Source organism: Cyrtonyx montezumae, unplaced genomic scaffold (genome assembly GCF_038088225.1).
Source record: "Cyrtonyx montezumae isolate F1298 unplaced genomic scaffold, pur_monq_1.0 scaffold_1, whole genome shotgun sequence".
NCBI classification, from domain to species: domain Eukaryota; kingdom Metazoa; phylum Chordata; class Aves; order Galliformes; family Odontophoridae; genus Cyrtonyx; species Cyrtonyx montezumae.
Window position 1 is genome coordinate 12171683 of NW_027071825.1, and position 25951 is coordinate 12197633.

Here is a 25951-nt window from a genome sequence, read left to right on the forward strand (position 1 = left end):
TAACAAAAGTTCCCAGAGGCTGAATAATGATGTTTCTTTCTTGGATTATGTTTGAATAGTTCCCATTAAGAGACATGTTTCTATAAATACTTAAATTGGTTATTCTTCATGATTATATTTTGGTTTGTTTCATATTACCCTGTAGTGTACAAATATCCTAGAAATATTTTTCTTATTAGGATGTAACAGGAATGAGTGCTTGAATGAGCTACCTTCTTAGCCTTGCTTGCTGCTTAAAGTATAAAAAAGGAGCATTTTGACCAATCTAATACAGGTCATTTTATTTTTGTATTGAAGTATCTTGTGTAAGCAACTGAAATGAAAAGGTAAAAACTGTATTATGAAATCTTTGTTAAAAGAGATGGTTGAAAAACAGTTGATTTCTTTGTAAGCTGAATCAAGGGATAATTACTGTTTAGAATAAGTAGTAACCCTGAATGCTGGACTAGAGATAACTTCCTGCTTTCCCATAGAACCATTTTCTTCAGCCTTCATATAAAAATTGAGTTGGTTATAATTCTGTCAGTGGGATGGAAGAATAATTGCCAGTAGCTAACATGGAAAAGCATGGTTGAGACTGAATTTGCCACTTACTTAAATGTGTTCTAAACAAAGAAATTCAGCAGTGGAAAAAAAAGTCGTTGGATTGCCTAAATTGTTGAGAATTTAATCATGATAATTAAATGAAAATTGTTTTGGATATAAAAATGGAGAGAAAAATCAATAATGCATCAAACTGTCATAAGAGGGTATTCAGTTTCTTGCATAGTTTTAGTAATTTATCTCCTGAGCTAAACTGGTGGATGTGCTGATATATGATTCTATGTACTTACCAAATTTTGTAATTTAATCCACACTGTAACTCAATAGCCTTCTGCCTAAGATGCTGTAATCTCTTTAGGATGTGCTTATCCATGAAAGTAGACCCTACCAACCTCTGTAAGACTATATGTGAGCACAGAATTCAGTATCCATTTAAGTAGTCCCATACCCTTTCTGTTAGGTAGTTCTAACAGATCTGATTTCTATATTGTTTTTGTTTTCTTACCCAAATTAATTTCATTTCTGTTTATTTAATTATTGAAAGTGAACCAATTAAGACATCGTGGTAGTTGCTTCCTGCAGGTGAGAAATCTCGGACCTGATCATCTTTACATGGAAACAGGTTTAATTGCCATAGCTTCACTAGTCATGAATTCAGTGCTAGCTTTCTCTTATTTTTTTTTCCTTTCTTTTTTGTCTGTGAATGCCTTTTGTTTTTGTGAGAGATTGAAAACGTACATATTAAACTCCAGAATCGATGCATCTTTAGTATATATACTGTTTTCTACATCTGTTTATGTGGTTGGAGCTAACAGAAACATGGACAGGTATAATGTTGGGTACTTTCAAGGTTTTCCTGGATCTTTTAGTCTTCTTTGTAAATTAGATAGCTGAATGGAAAATGTTAAACTACTGTATTTTGATTAATTGATAGCACAGTGTCTTCAGCAAAGGCTGCAGTATGTTTGCATCTGATCACAAGGAAAGTGTGTTTAATGTCTGTCAGTTTCACAGCAGTTCTGAAAGTGTAATTAAGGTGTAAATAATGGAGTATTTATATATGACAATGAGAGGCAGAGGATGTTTCAAATTCTAAAAAAAGACTTCTCTGGGACTACTCATTGATAAGCAACTTGAAGTGTACACTTATGGAGGACTCGGACATTTTTTTCCCTTCCTGTGTTCACACATTTTAGTAATGATATTACTTTTTTAAAGATGAGCAAAGAATTATCACTTGTCTGGAAGTACCTCAAGATTGAAAAAATATGTAAAAAAAAATCTTTTTCATTCTTATCCTTGTGGAAGAGGTAATGTAGACATGGGGAAAAGAGCGTCAAGGTGAGCTTGTAGGTATGTCTTCCAAGCTCACAAGTGTCTTGCACCTCATGTGGATGGACTCAAATATTTTTTTAATGTACAGCGAAACTCTGAAGAGAGACTGTTAAATGGATTTTCTTGGCTCAGCATTTGTAGGTCAGGTACACTGAAATATATTCTACTGTCAGTTAGGTGTTTTCCTCTTAACTGTTAATCTCTTCAGGCCAATCCACGTGTAAAAGAAGATGCCATTTGGGGGGCAGTTTTGTAGCACTAATAACTATAAATAAAAAACTAATTTGTGGAGATTCTCAATACCATACAATTTCACCCTATTAGATGAAGTGTTCTGAGAAATCTATCCACATCAATTTCTACCTGAAGTTGTTAATTTGTAAAATTATTAAAATGCAAAAAAAAAAAAACCTTAATTATAAGTATATTGTACCACTATAATGAACATGTTCAATTTGTGCTTGTATAGCACAATTTCTTCTTAGGTATCCTATAATCTCTGCTTCATTATCCAAACAAGATTTCAACTTCCCTTTCAAGTACATCCTCATGATTAATTGGGCTATTAACTAGAAGGTACCACATGCAACTAAAAGGGTGATGGAGCACTGATGATTTGGGATGCGTGCATGTGTCATCCAGGGACCAAAAGTTGCACCCCTAGGATTCTGTCTATCACAGACTTGAAATACTTTGCTTGTACTTTACTAAGCAATTGAAATGAGTAAACTGGTAATGCATCATTCTAAATAGTAGATTGTAGTTACTAGAAAATGAAATGGGATTTTACAAAACAACTGCATTAACTTGTAGATTTTTGCTATCAGTCTGGACTGGATTCAGTAGGTGAGACAGCTCTATTGTGCACGCACATGTCAGGTACACGTTGCCCGGTGGATTTATATTTCGGGACTGGTTAGAAGGAGCTGCTTAAAAACATCACTTATTGCAAACAGAGCACTTTTTGTGTTTGTCCTGTGTTTTGCCTGCCTCCATCTTTGCCTGCTCTAGCTATGTTGAACAGGACAGTTGCTAGTGAGCTACTCCCCACCGTGCATACTTACACATCAAGTCACCTCATAACCTCCAGTTGAATTGATTTTGTAGCCTATGTAATTGATATTCATAGATTGAGCCATTTCTGTAATATTATAATATACATTTCCCCTCAGAAGAGCTACTGCCTTTACGTGCAGAGCCCTCCAGCAGCCCAAAGCTGCCCCTAGGTCTAGTACAAACAGGCTGCTGTGTCAGGGCATTGCATTTTAAGTTCAGGCTAGGTTAGAAATGTACATGAAGGCCAGAGCACCAGTGTAAAAATTAAAAAATAAAATGCTGTTTTCTTGCTGGTTGTTCCCACCAAACCTCGCCCTGTGGGCCTGCTGCATAGCCACAGAGTACAGAAGGCATGCATAAAGGTTCTTTCTCCCTCCCTTCCTCTTCTCAGTGCCCCAGAAATGGGGCGCTCTGTGGGCCTGCCCTCATCTTGCAAATAGACGGAAGATTTACTTTGATGTTGGCTATGCAATTTTATTTGCCTTGGTTTACATAGTAACTTCAACAGCTGCCACAGTATAATGTTGCATTAAGTGCGAGTGTGCCCAGAACTGCCGAGCTGTGTAACTATTTAATGTTACTCTGCTTCTTTACCCTCCCTGAACCTTGAAGAAAGGCAATATAGTATTTTATAAGCTGTTCTGTTCTTGATCTTGCCGAACAGTAAAACAATGAAGTATGAATGCTAACTGATTTTGAAATCAGAGCTGAAGAACAGTTTTGCTCAAGCATGCAACCTGGAGTGCCACATTAATTCACCCGCTCTGTTCCCTCCTGAGGTGTTGGGGGCTCTTGTCTGTGTCGAGCCAGCTGGTGAGGTACACTTGTTGGGATGAGGATGGCTCTCTTCCAAGCTGCATCGCTTCCAAACACGTTGAAGTGACTAAAATTTCGATTTGAAGTATTTGGTTACTCAGAGACAACTATTCAAGGTTTTCTTCCTCCCATCCCCTGTGGCATCCCTTTTGTTTGTTGTGCTGGGAGATACAGAAATTGTGGGCTGCTGCTTGGAGACTTGAGCAAAAGTTTATGATAAAAAACAGATGAAGAATAAGATTTACTTTATAGATGTTTATATTTCACAAACAAAAAAAATTCTTCCAAAGCACTTGCAGTTTGAGATACTCATGAGTCTGCTTAAAGTTTGGATATTTTTGGTTTTGTAGTTCTTACTTGAGCTTCTGTTTTGACTCTTGGACGCTCGTTAGTTTGGCACATACCTTGCTCTAAAACCATGCTATTACTTCTTGGAAGTATAATTGAAACTTTATAGAATGTTTGAGAAGCTCTTTTCAGTGTATTTTTAGATTTTCTCTTTACTGTAGCCTGTGTATATATGACTGGTCTATGCCTTTTTGATAGTAATTTTAATCAGTACATAATAGCTAATTCTGGAAAGACCAATTTTGCAACAATTGCAATATTGGTATGGAGGCCTTGAAGTCTTGCAATTCCCGAATCTAGAGCAGTGACATTATGGTAGGGAAGAGTATGAGCTCTGGCTTCTGAGCCATCATTGCACAGTGACGGGCACAGGATCAAACAGAACACTTGGGCAACTGTGGGACAAATGACACTTCTGTTACATTTTATTATTATAATTTGATCAACTGCAGGACCATTAAGGCCCAGTGTGGTGATCCACTTTTCTTTCACAGTGTAACTTAACTTGCTCAGGGAGAATACAGCATGTGAGATGCAGTTGTAAAGTAGCCTGATGCTGATGTTAGGTACATATTGTCCAACTGTGATCAAGTATATATTATTTTATACCATACAGGGTTGCTGACAGTGGTCTCAGAAGTGAGTAGAAGCTTTAACTAGGCCACTTAGCTCCTGGTCATGCTTCTGATCAAACAGCAGTAGCCTAGTGTTGAATTCTAGGCCAAGTTAGATCTGTAGTCATAGCCAAAATTATTTTTGTAATTGATAAAAGAATAAAAATAAAATAAAATTAAATAAATAAAAATAAAGCTAAAATAAAAGAAGCCTCAATGCCTTTGGGTTAAAATTTTATAATATGTCTCTGAAACAAGCTGGTATTGAGAACTCGCAGTGGTATTAATGTGTTACCTAGGAAATGCTAATTAATAAGTACATATCATTTCCATGAAAAGCAAATGCTGAGTGGTTTATTAACCTTTTATCTGAGGGAGGTGGAGAAAAAAATATAGGCTCACCATTAATCTGTCCTCTCAGAGAGATGGGCAGAAAGGAGATAGAATTGCAGTTTATTATTTCTCTCTGGTAAGAGTGGCAGTGCCAAATGTGGTGTTTATCAGCCTTTGCCTACGGGGAAGCAGGAGAAAGAAGGAAAAAGTCATTTGTGTGTGCTTAGCAGTAGTGATTTTTAGGAGCTGTCTTTGTTAATTCCCCTGTGGGTGGGAGGAAAGGAAGGAGATCAACCGAGGGGTGAGAGGCAGCCAGGCACACTGCAGTGCTGCTTACAGATACTGTGTTTACAGAAACGCCTTGGTTTGTCTTTAACAAGTAACATCCAAGCACTCTTTGCTTCTGGTTAATGGTAAGAGGTTTGGGGAGTGCTAAACTAGCTGTAGACACAACTAATGCCTTTTTAGGTGTAGAAGTAGTTTGGAATTTATTTTTATTTTCCATTTATTCTGTTTTTTTTTTTTTTTTTTCAATTCTGTGACAAGGCCATTAAAAATTAGTTATCTAGAAGCAGGAGTAGTTTGGTGTGGGGTTTTTTTTTTCCCCCTATAACGTTTAAGCAGATTTCAGGAGGTAAGAGAATGAGAGTAAACTGGTTCTAAATTTTTGGACGACCTGGTTGCTGAAATTGAGCTATTTGATTTTTTTTTTCTTTTTTCATTCTAGAAAATGCTGTGCATTTTTAGTCTATCCGTACATAATGCAATGAAGTTATCCGATTAATTTAAATGGCAGTAATACACTACATTTGAAAAGGTGCACCCTTATTTGAATTCTAGTTTTTTTTCCTTCTAAAAAGGTTCAAAGTATAAATAAGATTAAGAATCTGATATTAATTCATTAAAAAAGACTGACTTACCCATTCTAGTGTAACAAAAGAGGAAGAGTAATAAATCTAGAAATTGGCAAATGGAAGTGCAAATGCAGTGTGAAATCGATGTTTATCAATATATATGTTTATCAATCACTGAGTCATCGTTTCTTTAATAATACAAATAGAATAAGAATAAATTGATTCTTTAAATAGATTTCTTTCTGATGATTTAATTTATTGAACTTTGAATTAAACAGCAAGTTAAATTTAAGTGATTCAAAAAGCTTTGATTTACACTAATACCTTCCGTTTTCCAAGATATATGGGTGGCAATGGCTCTGCTTGCCATCCATTCTTTGTTCGTGCAGTTATTCTTGGCAGTAACTATTGCATCAGTAGACTGTTCTTATCTCTAGTACGTAAGCATTAGAAATGATTTTTCATGTCATGTGTAGGAGCACTCTGTGGCAATGGGAACCAAATACCTCTCTGGGCTTTCCTCAATATTTCCACATTTCTGAGTGCCGAAAAGCTTCTGCCCGTTCTGGGAGTCTGAGGGATGTCTGGGAGATTCCTGTCTCAACTTGCAGAGGAGTGTCTCAGGATCCCTTGTCACCGGGAGAGATCTCTTTTATCTTGATTGCTGCCCTTGGAACTTGGTGGAGTTCTGTTTTCCTATCAAGTACTCTTGGGACTTGGCTAAGCACCGTAGAAGTGACCTAAATCTCTGCCTTTATCACAAAATTAACATCATAATTTAGGGGTGGGACGTGCTTCATTGTTTGGTGGTCATCTTGAATCCACTTCTTAAGAGCAGAAGGCAAAAAGGACCCAATAATGTGTTTGGGAATGTATTTACCAAACTTAAAGGCAGACTGGAGATTTACAGTACAGAAATAGAATTAGAACACTGTCTCAGTCTACTAGTGATTTAAATAAACTTCAAGGGGTTTCTTTCGTTGGTTTCAAGCTGGTAGGACTTTTATGTAGCCTTGTGACTGGGGATCAACCTTACTGCAAGGCACGCAATACTAAAGTTTCCCTTCATGGGGAAAAAAAAAATAAATATATATATATTTTAGGGCTAGTATTCAGACCTGGGGATGTCAGCTTTACATTCACTTTCCTTCTCCAGATTTCTGTGAATGTAACTTAATTAGTAAGTTGATCTTAACCTTTTCCTGCTGCTGCTTAATTTTTAGAAATGCTAACAACCTTTGGGAATGGTTAGGTGGAGCTATTCCTGTCTAGACAGTAAATACAGCTTAATGACTGTCCTGGTCTTTAAACAATCTTTAACTCCTTGTGAAGTACAGGCTCCCCTATGCTTTGTAGTGCAGGGGGCACCTTCAGCATTCTGTCATCTCTTTGCATAGAAAATGAACCCTCTGTTGATCCAGATATGTCTATTTATAAGCAATTAAATGTTATTCGAATCTGGAAATGAGAATGCACGTTCATTTTTACTAACACTTAACTGAGGCCAGATGCAGTAGTAAACAGGCACTCTCATGTTACAGTGGATTTGTGGGGCCTGACCCCAGCTTTGTCTTTCAGGGGTATTGGAACAATGTATTATGCTTTTTATGCCCATTCTCTGAAATGTGGGAGCTAATTTGCTATAATCTGTACAGCCTGGGGAGTTATTACTGACCTCTGTGTTTGCTTTCAAAAGACAGGATTCTTTATAGAAGTTTGAAGCCAGACATCAAAGTATTAATTTTGATGGACACTGCATTTCACAGAAATTCTGAGGGAGCTGTCAAAATGTGAAAGCAAACATCACAGAGGAAAAACAACCAAATGCTGGTTTTAGTTACTTTAATCTATTCTGGTTTTGTATAAACACATTTGTGATGTTGCTTACTGCTGGCTCTGTATTCTTTTGGGCATGAGGATGTCCTTGATTCCTGTCTCAGGCAGTGTTTCTTCTCACTTCATCAGAAATTGGTCCTGATTGACAACAGACAATTTGTGTTTTTTAAACTGGCTTTTAGGAATAGTCACAGTGCCATAAAGAAAAATAGAAGACATATGTCCCTGGAAGTGTGTAGTGAACGTGATCTATTCAGAGTACTAGTTTCCAATGGGCTAGCAGCAGGAAAACTTAAACACATGCATTCAAGAATTCAAGAGTCAGACTTCATCTGCTTATCCTAAAAATGTGTGCTTTTAGGGGAAAAAAAAGCCATCCATGGAAATCCTTTTTATTGAAGGTTTTGCTCAAACCTTTGAAAATTTCTATAATTTGCTTTGCTGAAGTGATCGTGTCTGCAACAGTCTATGCTAACATTTAAGATTAAGGTGACTAGGTTTAAGTATAAAATTTATTTTTTAATGTAGATTAAAATATGAACAAAGTAAGTGCTGTACTTATTCATGTTCTATTACAGCCCACACAAAGAAAACAGGAAAGTTAAGACTCAAGGTCTATTCTATAATTCAGGGCTTTTACTGAAATTTGAAGGCAATTTAAACCACCTACTTATTTCAAAGGTACTATCGATAGACCACCTGCTGTTGACATGCACTAAGAAAGATGGAAGGATGTAAATGAGTTTTAGTGATTTGCCTGCCTTTGAATACAAATGAGGCTAAAAACCTTCTGTCCTGTTCTCCAGCAGTCAACTGCAAGTATTTCTGCAACATGCTTTATTGGAAAGTGAGTGTTGTCATCACAAATTATCATTTGACTTCATTGTTGTTGACTACTTGTTAGCAATTGATAATTTCAGTGTAATTCCACTGGAATATTTCGGGTATGTCACAAACTCTGCTCTTTGTAACTGCTGTTTAACAATGACAACCTCCTTCCACCTGAAACTTGTGAATACTTGCCTCCACAGACATAAATATAGAAGCATTTATAGTGAAAAAGACTTTTAAGCTGGATTGTCTGAGAAGAAGCTAGAGATTAGAAAACTGTCTATCCTGAGGGTGCAAATGTTATTCTGTCCAGGGAAGATGTGTAAATTTACCCAACAATAGTCTACTTTTTTTGTTGAGAACACTGCTAACCTTTAGAAATTAAAACAAAGCTTACAGAAATGTCAGTAACTTTCTTTAAATGTGGATGCCTTTGTGATTAATACATTATTTCTTCCAGTGGCTTAACAAAAAAGTAGGAAACAAACAATTAAGAGCAGGAAGAGCTGAGCTACTTTTTGGGCTGATGAGATAAAAATCTGAACAATTGGGACCGTCCCTTTGGAATAGCACAGTTGGCTGCAGTGGAAGATTTTTGGGCTGATTTCCATACATTGTTTTCAGTGACTTTCAGTGACCCTTCTTCAAGAGTCTGAAAGACATTTTTAAAGTTGGAAACTCTTCCTTCTTCACTTGTAAATTTTGAAAGCACTCTGCACTAATTCATCTGTGTTTGAAAACTGTCACTAGCTGCCTCTTCACACAGTACTATCCCTTTGAACGTTTGCCACCTATTCCTTGCTTATGCATGGCTTCAAAAGCATGAAGAAGCAGGCTATCCTAAATGACAGCTTTCACTGTCTTTAAGATCTCAGGTCAAAATGGAAGAGGAATGTTTCGATGATTTGATAGCGCAAGATAGCATCGTAATGCCTTTGTATACTGATTTACAGTTTAATTCAACTCTATAATGCTATAAAACTTCCAAGTCAAAGAAATGTCTCCCAGTCCTTAAATAGGCAGCTATCATAGAGGTAATTTGCTTATGAGATGCTTTTCTTTCCAGAAGACTGGTCTTTCTTGGTTCCTATCAAAAAGAAATCAATTTCCTGTGGAAATGGGCAAAAATCTTTTACATTGTTTCTTAGCATTTCTGCAGCATTTGTCAGAGTTGCCGTTAGTTATGTAGCGTTCTATTGTCTCATAATGAATTGTAGCCATAGATGAAGAAAACAGTATTAATCTGTTTTTCTTAATCCTGTTTTGTAATTAAATACATCTTTTATATGAATTCTGTTAAGAATTGAATGAAAGGGGATTTATGGAAACATGACTTGCTTTTTATAAGATAGTTTTAGGATTATGAAATCAACATAGGGGAAGAAGAAAAGTTTGACTTGCTCACAGAGAAAAAGATTTTCTCTTTGTTATTCTTGCTTTGCTGGTGCTATGAAAAAAAGAAAAAAAAAAGAATAAGAGCATTCAAGCTGGGTTGCCTGTGGTTTAACTCTAATTCTATAGGCTGCACACTCTTTCTCCCCAAAATCCCCACAGCAAGTGACCTTGTCAAACAAAAGTGTGGAATAATGGGAGGCAGCCCAGGGACTGTGGCTCATTTACAAGCAGCTGTTTGCTACTGTCAGAACAAAGGCAAATCAAAGTTGCATTAACGGGGTATGACAGGCACAGTGAGCAGCTCCCCAACAATGTTCATCCTCTCGTGTTGTTCTGGTTATAATACTGGTTTGCCTGAAGGAGAAAATGGTCATAAGGTCAAGTCAGATGTGGATGTTTTCAAAAGCCTTTCAGAATTGCACACATTTTTCAGCTGATCAACTATTGATGTTTTTTAACAAAATTAACATAACAGCAAATCAATACGTATTTATGTGAGCCTGCCTGACTTTTGGTATAAGAATTAGAACCACACAGAGAATTAACAAGTATGTTTTCAAGGCAAGATAAGTGTCATCTGTCCTTCCTTGAAAATGAATCATTCAGTCCAAGTACTAAAGCAATGGTAGGTAAAGCAATGCTGCTTTTAAATTCCTACACGGCATCCAAGCATGGCTGGAGGATTGCTCTGTTCTCTTTTGTAGTTTACTACCTCGCTAGAATTTTTCTTTGCACCTTGAGAGGCAGCACCAAATTATCTCATACTTTAGTAAAGATGTACACATTTGACTTAAACAGCTTTCCTTGAAGTTCCGTTAAAATTGTATTCTGAATTCTGAGGAAGTTATGACTCAAGGTCTCCTGCTTTTTTAGCTTAAGCTTGACAACGTGCGTTGATTCAGAAGATTCAAACGCAATGAAAGTCAAAGATACTCTTTATGAAGTAGTGGAAATACTTAGCTAAAAAGGTCCAGAATCCAGCATACGACTGAGCAGTACTTCCTAATTGTGACTTCATGTACAGTGCACTAAGATTGTTTTTAGCCATGTGAATGAGACTTGAGCCTGTACTGCTCGACACTAGTCTGTCATCTGAAATTGCTCTGAATCAGTTAGGCTTGTTAAGAACATGTCTGAAGAAGGCTTGGAAGTAACGGAAATTCAAGGAGAATTGTTGAACACGAACTTTTTAACAAGGTGCACAATAGGCAGCACATTTCTCAGTGTTTATTATACCTTATGTAGCGTGATAAAGGCTGAAAGCAGAGTGACTTTAGCAGTCCCCGAAGTGCAGTATTCCCTGAGAAATGCACCGTTTGAAGTGCCAAACTTCCATTATGAAATTTATAAACAAAAATAAAGGAAGCAGCAAGACTTATTTATTGGGTAAATTGATATGGCTACTACATCATTAACAGTGAAAGATGTATTTTTTTTTCCAAGCAAAGCAACTGAGAAAACCTTCTATGTTTAGCAAGTATTTTACTTCTAGCATAAATTCCTGTACTATTTGATTACTTTTTGATGGGGAGGGGTAGACCAGGATGAGCAAGAAGGAAAAATGCTTTTAAAGTGAAATATCCTGCAGGTTTAAGGCTGCAATGGAGTACATTTGGATAATGACATTTGATATCTGCTGTATTTCACTATTCAAAGTATGATAAAACTCCTCTAGAATTTAATAATTTGAAGCTTTGTGTTTCAACCTAATTTTCATTAGTTAGGGATGATGGGAAGGTGCAGTTACAAATAATGCAGATGAAGCGCCATTAAGATGTGACCTATGTATCTTCCAACCTTTAGAGAGAGCATGCTCTTATTTGATACCTTTTTGGGTAAAACTTTCAAAAGTGCAGTGGTTTGCATGCATACAAAGTTGTACTGACAACATCTTCTAAAGTGCTAACATGAATGTGAATTTAATTTAATTTATTCTCACAAACTTGCAGTTCTATCTGTATGTGTTATAGTATTGTGTTCAGGTGCTAGCCAAGATTACGGCTCCATTGAGCTCAACTCATCCAAAAATTTCTATATTTATCAGCCTGGAGGGCTTGTCGAGTTTCCTCTTCTGCTGCCGTTATCAACTGTTTTGAAATATTCAAAACCTTAAGTGATATTGAAAACTTACCCAGTGTTCAAAGCACGTTGTATATTTTGAGGTGAGAAATAGAGCTGTACTTGTAGAAGTGTGCTGGCATTTAACTGAATTCTCAAAATAGAAGAACGTAATTTTAAGAGATTTTATGATTTTTTTTCAAATGTTCAGACTTCGTGTGCTCCTCTGGATGCCACAGAATGGCAGCAGTTTTGTATAATCTTTGTGGTCATTTTTTTCAACAGTAATTAAAGAGAGATTTTATTTTGTTGTGAATCAGTCTGTTAAACTAGCATGATAATATCCTGAATTCCTTTCAGTTAATGGTCCTATTCTTGCTGGGAAAGGAGGACGTTTTGTGTATTACTTTGCTTGAATGGTACTAACAGACTAGCAGATGGTCACTTTCCAACTGGTTTGCCTTGAAAAAAGAAATTAAAATATTATAGTGCCAGGGAGAGATGTTGTAATGTGTCCCTTTCAAATTAACAGGTCGTTTTTTCTACTGTTTTATGATTGTAAAATAGCTCAATGTCACATAAAAGGTTAAAAGCTGAAGTAAATGGCATCATGGGAAATTTGAAATAAATAGGGACTCATATGGTTTATGGCTCTGTACTTGAACACACAAGGAATATATTTCTTTCCTTTAAAAGGCATTCTGTAAGAGCTTAACATGTTAATATGAATTGTGGTCACAGTAGATTTTATTTTGAGTAGTTTTAATTCACGAGGTAACGTGTTTTGTTTACTAAATTAAAATTAGCAAAATCCAGTTGTCCAACTGTTTGCAAGACTGAGAGAATGAAATATTTTCAGAAAAAAATGAAGTTGTAGATTCCAGTTCATTGAATTATTCTGCTTGTATCTTAACAGTTATTTTTCATGGAGTGCAGACCTTCAGAACTGATAGAGTTTTAGACAGTGAACTGTCAGATATTTCATATTAGTGACAAATTTGTTTTTCGTGGTAAAACTGCCACCTCTATGATTTTCTGTAAGCCCTTGTTCCAGCAACCCTGCTGAGCAAGACTTGAACGAATTTTTTTAGTTAGCATCAGTCCCGATGCCTGCATTAGTGCAATCCAGGTAAAGAGCAGGTTGATGGGAAAGCCCACGTAAAGCTTGTCAGTGCTAGACAGCCCAGATTTCCTCTGATATTCAGTCAGCTGTAGCTTGTTACAGGGTTAGTGCCCACAGAAGTAGTAAGAGATGTTTAGAACTGAACTGTGAAAACAGGAAGGGTCTGTGATTTACATGTGTAAAATACGAGTACATATGCGAAATTCTTATAGCCATATCTCATTAACCTTTAGAATCATCAGTCACATGCAGCTACAGTATTTGTATTACATTCAACAAAAAAGTGCTACAGTTGGCTATTTTGGGAATTTTCTGTCTTGCGCTACTCTTAACAGAAAGTGGCTTATGGATAAGTTGCCCATAAACGAGCAGTATGCACAATTTGTTTCAAAATGTCTCTGATTTTTCTGTTGTGCTTCCTGCCATCTTTTGCTCAATATAGTTGGTAATGTGTGAGGAAGTACAGAATGCATTGTCTTTATTTCTTAATAGAAGGCTGGCAGTTGTAACTGCAAAGATAGGCTATTCAGAGAAGTGATGAAGCTGGCATATGTAATTTCACCAAAAGCTAGTTTAGACCAAGTAAAATTAATAACCATTTCTTCTAACTGTGGCAGAAGGGAGCTGGGGGTATTTCTGTAGGATGCTTTACAGGGATGTACTAAACAGGTTTTGAACTCAGAGCAGGTACGACCCTGCAGCTGGGCCAACCCAACTCACTCTGGGCTCTGGTGGCTGGTGCTTGGTGTGGAACTGCCTGCTGCATAGCTCTTAGCTGTCTTGAAGCACAGATGGTAACTGTAAGTTTAGCTTGAACCTAAGCACAAAGGTAAGGACAAAAAGATGATGGATAGAGTCTGTTCAAGCAGAGGATATAAACATTCCAAAGAATTGACAAGTCAAATTGACAAGCTTGATAACTGTTTAGAGGAGAAATACCAGGTTGCTATGGCTTCCTACCAACAGAAGAGACTGAGGTATTTTTTTTCACAGTGGATTATGATGGAGCAGGGGCTGGGTAATATCGAACTCATTCTGTAGCGTGTAGTGGCAGTGGGAAAGCCAGTCAGGTGACATTAGGAGTGATGTTCAAAGAATGTGAAACTCCTGTGTGAAAGATATAGATTGTCATGGAGATGTTTAGCCCTAAAGGTTCCAGATCACTTAAATGTTGCAGAAGACATAAATAAACAGGTTGCCATCATTGTGTTTGGGATTCCAGACTAATTTTTCAAATAAGAATAAAACAGTGGTAGGAGTGTGCCGCGGTGAATTATCTGTAAATCATCTGAAGACATTTTCTTCTGATGAATACTGAATGTGTACTTAGCAAATTAACATGTTTGTGTCCAAATGGCACATTCATTTGCTTTTGCATTATCTTTTCTTTTTCTTTATTTGTCTTTTTCATGGTTTGTTTTTTTTTCTTAGGGTGATTGAATTTTAGAGGCAAATGCAGTGATACAGTTACTAATATCCGTTATTGTAATTGGCTGTAATTAATCCACAATTGCACCTTTTTAACAGGGATGACAACGACAAGACTTTAGTTCACAAGTTAGGTAGGAATAATTTTTCATATACATGATTTAGCTTTTTTTTGTGGAAGAGGTGTTTGGATTAAAGAGTATTTTGAGTGGATAGGAGACAGAAGGTCTGAATTATCGAATGATGCTGTGATCCTTATGAACTGTTTGTCACAAAACTCAAAGATGAATTTGTCTAAGCTTAGTTACCAAAAATTCCTTTACCCTGCAAGTACAACATAGGTTATGGGAGGGAATTGCGTTCAGTTTGGGAAGGGTTTGTTTTGCTTTCAGCCTAGTATGGCACAACCACATAATACTTTTGTTCAACAGATCCATAAACATATAACACAAAAGTTTTTACCAATATTTTTAGTTTATGTTGGAATAGTTGAATATTACAACATAAAAACTGTGTTGCCCTGTATTTTCTTGAGATGCTTGGCTCATAGATTAGGAATGAAAATCAGATTTTTCCATTATTAAAATAGCAAGATAACGGTCAACAAGTTGCAGCGTTTCAAACAAGAATCAGTCACAGATCTTCCTTTAGAAGTCCTTTTGGAAGTGTTTATCTCTCTAGTTCCTAAAGGGAGTTTTTTCTTTTTTCTCCACCCAACAATCTTTCCTTGTCTCACTGGAATTTTCTGTTGCTTAAAGTCAGCTGGGAACATAATGTACTTGCCTGTTGTTCCTCCTATTTCCTTACTTTGAAGATACTTCCTTTAAAATCTTTCAGGATTTCTTGAGGGATGAGATATGGACACTAATATAGCATTTTTTCCTCTATTGGCCTTCCTGGTGTTGAAGTACTGTGAACTGTGTATGCTCCAAGTTTTGTATGTGTCCAGTAGTGATGCACAATTCCACCAAAAACAAAAGGAAAAAACAACTTTAGATATGTTTATAAAAGGTAGTGATCATGGTGGGGGGGAAAAAAGACAGTAATGCAGTCAGCTACCTAAGTGACTTGGCACTGAATCAGTTTTAATCTTTTCTACTCTTTTGTTGTTGTTGAAGCATTCATCTTGTCTTGAACTTCCTTTTCCCTATGCTTCTTTTCTATTGCCATCTCACATATCCACAAGTACATGGGGGAACAGCCTCTGCTGACGGGAGGGGGTACTTGGAGAGTGGGAGCACCAGGGGAAGTGGAGGTTCCCGGGACTCATGGTGAGCTGAGATAACCAGGCTCAAGATTTGAGCAACGGTAAATTAAGAGTGACCATCTAGTAAATGCAGCTGTGGAGACTTTTCAGTGCCACAGTCAAGGCAGTCAGTCCCATTTGTAATGTCAAAGGTGACGGAAGCGTGCTGGAGTCCTGCAGTTAGCTGCTGTGCAGGCTGGAGGAGTGGCGCCAAATGGCGGGCGGCATGGCGGCCTGCCCTGTCAAGCCTGCACCACGCTAGGTGCAGGGCTGCCAGAGAGGAACAGACAAGCTAGTTCCTCAGTCTCTGACCAGAATGCATGATAAGGCTCGATGTCAAAAAGGGCAAGATTGGGCTCACAGCAATTATGGCAGAGGCATACTGGTTTCCTTGACAACCAGATTGAGGATTCTTTGTGATTTATTATTTGCCACTTCAGACTCTCATTCTCTGATTTAATTAAGGAAAGGAATTTCCGTAAGTCCCCTCCCTTCCAAATCTGAGTACCCATTACTATTGTTACGACTAGCCGCAACGATCCCAGATTGATGCTGCTCTAAACTTGCTGCAAATCAGGCTGAGCATTGAGCTTTTGGAATTTCAGGCAGGTTGCTCAGGCAGCAGCTAACTGAAATTCAATGAGATTATGTTGGGTGATGATTTGTTAATTTCTGCTTACTAAAAGGGATAATAGACATCTGCACTCACCGTATCCCTTCTCCCCCCCCCCCCCCCCCCACTAGTTTTTCAAAGGCAAGGGACTTCAAGTGACACTTCTTTCCATCATCCTTAGAGCTTTAGAAAGAATAAAATAGTATTTGCAAGCACCAGTTTCTTCCCTTGTTTTGGTACTAGATGATCTTTAAGGTCCCTTCCAACCTAAGCCATTCTATAATTCATGTTATTTTCTCCTAGAAGGCTTTATTAGCAATAGATCAGCCACAACTGTGTACACAAAGTGCACTTTTGAGGGTATTTTTAGTGTACCAATTTCATATGTATTCGAAACAGAAGTTCTCTTCTAAACATGGCTAAAGACAGGGATTTACTGTGAGTCTGATCTAACATCATGTGTATTCCAAGTATGTTTTCCACATTTATAAAGCATTGACTAAATCATGATCTACAGGGCCTGTTCTAAATTTAGTCATTCAGAATAGAATTTTGAACACAATAATTTATGTAATAGAGATTTTTATTCAAATGTCATTGGCAAATCTGTGTCATTATATTTCAAGATTGAAATTGGGTCCTCCAAAGGGCATTTTTTTCTTGAAGTACTTTCCTGGGTTGCTTTTTTTTTTTTAATTTCGTATTCAGCACGAGGTGTCTGCTGAATTTGATAAAATAAAGTGAAGGTCATAGAAGATCACTGGTTTTCCCATAATGTTTCCCAGTAGATTACTGGAGAAAAGGTAGCAATTAAAATGAGTTGAGGATCTTCCATGCGAACTACAGAAAATCTGTGTCATCCTTAAATTATAGGAAAGAATTTTTAGTTTGCTTTAATTTTCATTGTGTTTATTTTATTGTGACTGTTGTTTTTGCACTGCCTAAGTCATAATTTCAAAAGTTTGTACGTGTTTGGCTGGCTTTACAGCAGGGAGTTCCTGAAGTGAGTCAGTGGGTGTTGCTTATCCTTTAGTGGATTGAACTGATCAAGCTCGTTGAGTCCCTAAAAAGACTTCTAGGGGCCCAAGCATAGGCTCACTAATATGTGTAGTCCTAGATCACTAATGTACCAGTGCCCCATTAGGCTCCTGAGGGAACTGGCTGCCGAAGGTTCTTCTTTAAAATGGAGTCGAATAATGAAGCTCATTAATGCATTTTTCATTAGAACAAGAATATTGAGTGTCCAGGTTAAATTCTAAGGAATCTATCCTACACTCAGTGAGGTTAATGACAAAGCTCACAGTGACATTAGTGGTGCAGGATGAGAACTTAATTGGGGTAATTAAGATTCTCCTTACCTAAAATTCTCTGTTATTTTCAAGTAGATAAAATATTGTAAAATGAACATTGTGAAGAGCTGTATAATGTTGGATCGCAACACCTCATTCAAAGATGATATCTCCCACTGAAATGCTATAATTTCTGCATCTTTTGCTTGATTCAGAAGGTACCCTTGTCACTTTTCAGAGGGTTGTGCATGTGAAAGCCATCTTTGCTAAAAGTAGGGCTCTCTGGTTTTTCATTTCCAATATTTTTTGCATCGAGTTTTTAAAGATAAAATGGGCCTTGCATTACTGAAACCGATAAGAATCGGGACTTCAAATTCAGCAGTGGCAGAGACCAAATAGGCAGTGAAGCTCCACGGTGGGATTATTTGGTCTCATTGACTAAAACTTAGTTTGGAGTAGCACGGAATTAGAATAAATAGTATTCGTACCAAAAAAAAAAATACGGCTTCCTTACTATATGCTTTCAAGGGAGTCTGTATCCTCAGTTATAAATGATTATGTCAGAATGCCTAATTTAAATGGTTACCCTAACATCTGCTCATTCCTGCCTCCTTTGGACACCGCTAACCTTCTCCTTCCCTCCTTGGCATCCCCAGAAGATTAGCAACTCCCTCCTCAATTACACTGCCATCACTGCTGCTTTGATCACGCTCTCAGCTCACTCTGGAAATCATCTCGATTAATAAAACTTAGCGCTGTTGGAAAAACAACAGCGTGCATGGATTGACAAGTTGCGGAACCCTGGCAGGCAGCTGAATGGGGCAGAGTAGGAGGTGTCAGCCCCTGGGACCTGCAGTCTCACTGCTGCCTCCCACCCGGTCATTAGCTCGCCCACTATTCCCTTGGACTTAACCATAGCTACCCGCCTGTTTGTACACCTAAATAATGTATTATGAGAACGTGGTACTTTCCAGAGGAAAGTGTTTTGGTGTTGAGAAAAGTGGAGCAATTGCATCTTTTATACTTCACAGCTGCCTCCTCCAGAAATACTTGCCTTAGATGTTTAGGGAAAGATGCTTTTAAAATACAACTGTGACCTGGCATGGTGAAAGATTATGTAGAATGAATTAGTTATTGAGGAAATTTACCTTCCGCATCTGTATTAACAGCGCAGTAGTTCTGCCTTGCTTGCTGTTGTTGAGCTTGAACATATAACAGAATTTTTTCCCGTGGTCTGATGCAATTTTCCTTGTCCTTTCTTTTATTATTGGTCTTATTAAGATCAATGAGCAACATTGGAAACATGGTCTTTCAGCTATTAGATGTGTACTTTTAAATAGCAGTAATTAGCAAATGCAAAGTTTTCCTTTCTCCAGTGTGCTACAGTGTGTATTCATCCCTTTTGTTACTTTCTGAAGTAAATAGCATTAATTATGGAACTCTATCATGTAATTACAGAAAATTGTTTACTTTCTGTCTTAGTACACAGAGATTTCAGGGATCCTGATTTTTTCATTTGAGCATTCATTAGATAGGATAGTTCTGTAAAAACTGAGAGTATTTCTTATTCTTATGTTGTGACAGTTGTAGAAGAAATGAGGATGAATTCTGGCAATAAAAGGAGAACCCAAAATTCAGAAGTCCTTAATTCGAGTCCAGGTAGAATTTGGCCTTTCTGTCAGTGTATCTCATTCATCTTTTGTATCTGTTTGTAAGAGTACTATGAGTATGTAATCCCTCTGTAGGTCGTAAACAGCATTTGGACAGAGTTGCAGAGGTGTGCATTTCCTTTATTTATCCAGGAAATAGTACCTCTGTTGCCATTATAACTCCCTGCTGTACAGGGAGCATGGCAGAAATGTGTATATACCTTAAGACTTCTTAAATTACCTTTTCATTTGTAAACAAATAGCTTCCCTTTCCTCATGCAATTTATTATTCAGAGGTTGCTGTCAAGTCTCCGTGCAGGATTATTCCATTATTCCAGGAATTTGCCAGAACTTTAAATATATTGTAAAAACTACACATGGTATATCCCCTCCTCTTCATAAAAGTCTTTTAGAAATCCACAGATATTTCAAAGAAGGTAAGGTCAGGAAGAAAGCCTTTCACTCTGACAGGCATTTTCTGAGATTGCTTAGTACTCTTGTCTCATATCTATTTGGGGAGATATTTGAAGTGGCAGCACATTTACCTTCAAGTAGATTTATTGTACTGTTCTACTTGCTTTCGAAAAGTATGACTGCGTATTTTGGGTTCTCAGTTTCATCAGTGGGATTTTGAGCCTTTGTTTCCATGTTCTTTTTTCTGCTCCTGAGTCTTCAGTAACATTTCAGAAGCTATACTGAATAAGAAGGGGTATTGCTCTGCTATTTGTATACTCATAAGCACTCTTCAAATATGAAGTGGCTTGCTGTCATTAAAATTAACCACGTAGTTTTCCCACTGTAAATTATACCATGACAATTGACTCCACCCTGTCATTTTATTGAAATGAGAGAGTATATGAAGTCTTACATTGTTGTTTGGTTCTACTTTTAATATATACATAATTTTGTTTGTAAACAAGAAAATGCCCCTTGAAAATTTTACAGCTATAGAATCAGATGTTATCACGCCTCAGCATTTGTACTGTATTTTTTGTTAAACATACTCCTAAACAATTATCAGATATTTATATCTGATATTTTTAAACTGTTGCATGTTGAATAACATTGTCTTTAAAATGAGCCAAATTGTAGGAGTCAATCCAGTTCTCTGCATTTTAGCAAGATTAAAAGGTTGTGTTTTTTTTTTTTTATTAAGGCAGGTTAGGGTATAACCTACTTAGGAAGCACACCAAGGGTTATTGCTGACACCACCATGTCATCTGAAATATGCAGCTTTTGCTCATGTACTTATTCCCAAAGAACTGGTTAATCACTGCATGGTTTCCATCAACTTACGAGGTGATGAGGCTTTTAGTTTCTTCAGGATGGGAAACACCAGAAGTATGTCTTTTTTTGTGAGCTGTTCACTCAGAATACCCATACCCCTTTCTTCCTCTTCGCCCACCCTCCTCAACACTAGATTTTCAATGAAAAATGATTGAGAGAAGGGGAAATACAAATAGTTGTCTGAATACATTTTTATAGAGAATAAAAGAATATTTATTTTTATTCAGCTACTAACGTTCTGTGCACAGGAGGAAGTAATTCAACAGGAAATCCTGTTGAAACAACATTTCTGACACATCACCCTTTGTGTGTCTTACCTCCTTGTTTCAGAGCTTGTTTCTAATTCAGAAGCTTCTCCTTCCTGACAGGTGGTGTGCTCAGCGAGTTCACAGTTGTTAAATTGGAGATAACCTCCAGGAGGGGGATTTACAGAGACCATGGGACTTATTTGCCTGGAGAAATTTTGAGGATGCAATGTATTTAATGGTGAGAAAGAAAAGGGTAGTGTGCTTTCTGTGATCTGGCAAAGTATCAAGTATGTATGATGTGAAGGAAAAAAGGAAAGAAGATTCTTGCAGCCTGAGAACAGACATCTGCCTGGCAAAAGAAAAGAAATATCATTGACAGATGAATACCATTTCAAACGGATAATTTTAGATCAAGAGGACAAAATTTTGCTCACGCATGGAGGTTTCCCCCCTCCCTCCCCCTTCAAGGGATGGGAAAGGTGCGTGCAGTTGAGAATAAAATTTGGTTCTAAGTGAGAATCAAACAAAATGCGTATTTGTACACTACACATTTAGACTTTAATGTTTAGATCATGTGGTTTCTATCTGCCATATGTAGGCATTGTTAACACGCTGCCAGGAGCCAGGCTCTGGTTTGGTGACTTTCATTTAAGGAATTAGTGGTTTCTATCCAGTTTCAGTGTGGCTGGATTTTCAGTTTAGCATTAATTAGCGCTCTTGTGGTAACCTCCACAGAGAGGTAAAGGATTAAATGGGCATGAAGACCAAACTGTCTCTTTTCCCATAGTGGTGATTTCTTCAAAATAGAGTTGAGATGTGATGAACTAAAATGGAGAGGCTTGCCTGTCTGCTGTCAGGGCTGTTCTTGCTGGGGTGATTGAAGTACTTCAGTCTGCAGTTGTGTCAATGTAGCACTCTTTTCTTTCCTGCTATTAAAAAACAAAACAAACAAACAAAAAAACCTACCAAAAATATATTAAAATAACAACAACAACAGAAAAAACAGCAATTTGGAGAGTCAAATTCTTGCCTTCTGAATGAGGGGTGAGAGCTCTTTGGGAAAACTTAAATGAGATCTTTGCCAGCCATGTGCAGGAAGGATTGACGTGTTAAACAAAGGTACTAACATGCTGCTGCCAACTTGAGGTTTTGCTGAATCATTCAAGAAGGTGCAGAAGGCAGGTAAGCCATAGCTTTTTTTTTTTTTTTTTCTGAGGAGAGCGTCACAGGGATATTTTTGAGAATTGCATGGAGACTAGAAAATGCACAAGGAAAACTGTAATAAGTTTCAGTGAACCTGGAAGGCAGGACTTGTCCTGGTGAGTCAGAGGGTGTAACTTAGACTTCTGTCCTGAATTTCATTAATCAGCTGTGCTGTGCTTTCTGTTTGTACACGCTGAATATTAAGTATATAATTATAGAAAATTACTTACTGTTGTAATTTTGCTGCTCACACTGAAATTTGACAGAGCTTTTTAAAGTTTTAAGTGCTTTTTTTTTTAAAGACTAAATCAGTCTAATAAGTTGTAAAAATTGATCATTAAAAAGCCATCCCAAGTTAATGTTTCTAAAAGCTCTTATTGCTAACAATTCCTGTTTTCGCTTTGGAAGGGATAAGCTTCCAGATTCTAGTCAAATAATTAAAATATGTGAGAATATGCCTGAGAAACTGAATTCTGGAAACCAGTGCTAAAAATGACCCTTCATAGCTCATTTATTCAATGAAATGGCTGCCTTGCTTCAGTGTAATTTGTGTGCATTTAAATGATCAAATGTGTTTATTAGGGCTTAAGTCCTCTTTGCTGAAGTCCCAATCAAGAACGTACTTTAATGCACATTGTTTTCAGTTAATCTTATTTCTATGAATGGGTTAAAGTATATATATGTATCTTCCTAGAGAATAGATTTCCTTCAGTAACTAATCCTTTTTTCTCTAGCTGTCCCCTGCTTGCATCATCTTAAATGAAAATAATGAGTCTATACTTAAAGTGGCAAAGAATAGAACTATCGGAGAATAGTTTCAAAATGATTGCTTCCTGCCTAATTTTATCCAGACTGGAACAGTGGGGTTTTGTCTGCCTTGCTGCAGCTCTGGCTGTTCGTGTGCTATCTGGTGGCTTTCAGTGTAAGAGGAGCGGAGTGCTGTGAACTCCAGACCTCTGTGCAGTATCAGAAGCTCTCACTGTGCCAGTGTAATCTTTTAATAGACATGCTTGCCAGAAGGACTTTTTTTTTTCTCTTCAAAGATAGAATTAGAAAGCACAGTTGTCATTTAAATTGCCTCTATCGTTGTAGTTGTTGGTAGTGATCTGTTGACCAGTATTGGATAATTTAAAAGCTGTTTAACAAGATCACATGCTTGTCTATATGAAATGTACACAGAGTTGAGAGATGGAGAGAAAAGTCTCCCTTGACATACACAGTTCGTGGGATTCTTTGGAAACTGCAGGAAGCTGAGGCTTTTTTGAAGAATTATAAATGCTCTGCAGAGCCCGTGTTCAGAATTTGCATGATTTTCAGATGACAAAGTGTGTTCGGGTGCCTCTGTGTGTGTATCTGCACCTTGCCAAGCAACAGAGAGGATGCTGAATGCAGGTTTTGTTGAGCTCTGTGTTTGTTCAGCGTACGTTATTGCAGTTCTGCCCAAGATGCATTGCTTCATCTTGTGTAGAACTTGAATCATCATGTTTTGTGATTTGGTAAAATAAAAGAGATTGTGAAAGAGACAACTGTAAACATTCTGTTTGAAAAGATGTGCTCTTTTTAAAAGACCTTTCTGTTAGAGCCAAATAACACAAGAAGTATTTCTTTGCTCACTAAGACATATATATTTATTTCTGCAAAGATTTGTTTTGGGATCTCAGTTCTTCCAGTATCTGCATTCTTTGAAATAATTTTGTATTTCCATGTTGACTCTCTCAGTGCTTTAAGTTTTAATCAAAGGTTCCTTGCTTCTGATGTTGAGAAGTACTGATGTAGCCTGTTTACATTCCACTATTTTTCCTCTGTATGGGGTGAACATTCAAATGTAGTGGCTCCTTTTCACTTTTATCTACCAAACTTAGCACACACTCTTATTATTGACAGCTCAAAAAGATGGGGTGCTAGTGGGCAGGGAGCTGTGAATTATTAACTTTCCTTTGCACTTTGACAAATTTAGGTTATCTTTAGACAAATCATGTCTTAGTAAGTAACCAGTAGTAAATAAGGCATTGCAAACTTAGATAAAACATTTTACCCAAATATGAATCTAACGTATTTCAGAAACACAGTTCTGAGTTACATTTCTTTTGTAGGACATGCATGTTTTCAGTTCAGAGATTAAAGTACAAGAGGAGAGATTTTAGCTTATGATGTTTCATTTTGATATTTTTTCTCACTGTGTTTCTGTATATGCATTGATCAATAAAGCATTAAAAAAATGTTTATTACTACTGAATATTCCCTCTACCTTTTTTCTTAAAATGGTGATTTTCTATAAGTTTATTTTGTTTTTTCAATGAAGAGCCTGTGCTCAACTAATTTGTGAGCAGATAAAATGTGCAGGAAGCATATGTTTGCCAGGAAGTTTTTGTATAATCAAAACAGTCAACATGACAGAAATTGCGCTCTTTTCTTATTAGAAAGAAATTAGATATTTCTTATCTATTTTCTTATTATTTCTTATTATTCTTATTATTATTGTTCTTCTTTCATTTAAAGGGGAAAAAAAAGGCAAAACTATTGCATGTATGCAGATGAATCAGGGACAGCATATGCAGCAGATGTGGCATTTGGTAATAGGTCAGTAATAGATCTTATGTGGATTACTGTTTAGGTGGCATGTGAAGTGCCAGCCCCAGCCCCCAAAGGGTCTGTGGCGACCAGGAAGCCTTCTACAGAGTCGCTCTTCCTTCAGTGTCATCACTCAGTTTGCTTTGAAGCAATTAACAGAAAGACAGTACAGCCAAGCAAAATACATTTTTGTAAGAAACAGTGAGGCAAGCCAAGCAGGCTGAAAGCAGGTTGGTTAGAAAATACGGTGTTGAAAGTACTCATAAGGAGTTGCACTGGAGATACAAATTTACTGGTGACAACAGTAATTATTGACAGAGCTACATACTTATGTCTGAAAAGCTGTGGAATAATGCAGAACTGGGCAGCAGTATTAAGATGCCAGTCTTCCTAACTTCCATCCTGTGGCAGTGCATCTGTTTATCAGGAATTATCTCCTGAATGTAAATGAATTTCAGTCCTAAGTCATTGCACCTGTTGCCAAGAGGTATTTATTCCAATCACTTGCCTAAAGCATGGGGAGTTATTGCTTGACATTTTATAGCTCCAAAAAAAGCTGTCGTTTCAAAATCATTTGTTCAGAGAGAAGAAAATGGAGCAAAACAGTTCATTTTACCCTAAGCACTGCTATTTGGCAGTATTCACATTTGCACGGCACAAAGCTGCAATATTGATTTTTCGCTCACAGGGCCTCCCACTAGTTCTTTCTTTGACTGTCAGGGTTGCAAGATGGATTGAATTACACTTTGCTTGTTGATATGCTTATTTTTTTTCTTTGTTGAAGGGAAAAGATTACAAATAAAGCTTCAGAATAAACATCACAGCAGTTTTGTTAGTGGACATAAAATTTATTTATTTTATTTAGTTAAAATTCTGTGCCGTAGCAATTGCTTAGAGTAGTCTCCCCACCTAACACATACTGCACTGTTTGGTTTTATTGCTTGCCGCTTTTGCAATATTGCACGTAAGTTACAATCTCAGGTATGTTCTCTGTTGAAGTGACCTAACCTTGGTGTAGCATTCTGAATGTTTGCCCTAATACAGAGCTTCTCCAAAAAATAATAAATGCAAGATGAAATACATTTGCAGTACTTACACCAATGCCCATTTGCCCCAGATGACGAAGTAGGATCTACAGGCATCTGAACTCTGCAGAAGTGTGGCAGTCTTGTCTTTGATTTCATCCTATAGAAGGTACTGGCTGTGTTGCTGTGTCAGGAAGAGTTTGGTGATCGTTGCACCCAGCTTCGTGTGATTGTGTCAGCCTGGCTCCGT

At 37.3% G+C, this 25951-nt stretch overlaps 1 protein-coding gene across 9 annotated transcripts in view; it reads left to right on the forward strand.

Moving 5' to 3' along the window:
- Window positions 1-25951, forward strand: part of ADGRL2 (adhesion G protein-coupled receptor L2) — a 172399-nt gene that overhangs the window by 74274 nt on the left and 72174 nt on the right. Inside the window, exon 1 of one of the 9 annotated variants that reach the window (XM_065740804.1) lies at window positions 15536-15581. The exons of the other annotated variants lie outside the window; for them this stretch is intronic. Within the exon in view, the coding sequence (XP_065596876.1) occupies window positions 15569-15581 (13 nt within the window). The 5' untranslated portion in view covers window positions 15536-15568. Of the gene's footprint in view, window positions 1-15535; window positions 15582-25951 lie in introns of those variants that run through there. 9 annotated transcript variants of the gene reach the window in all.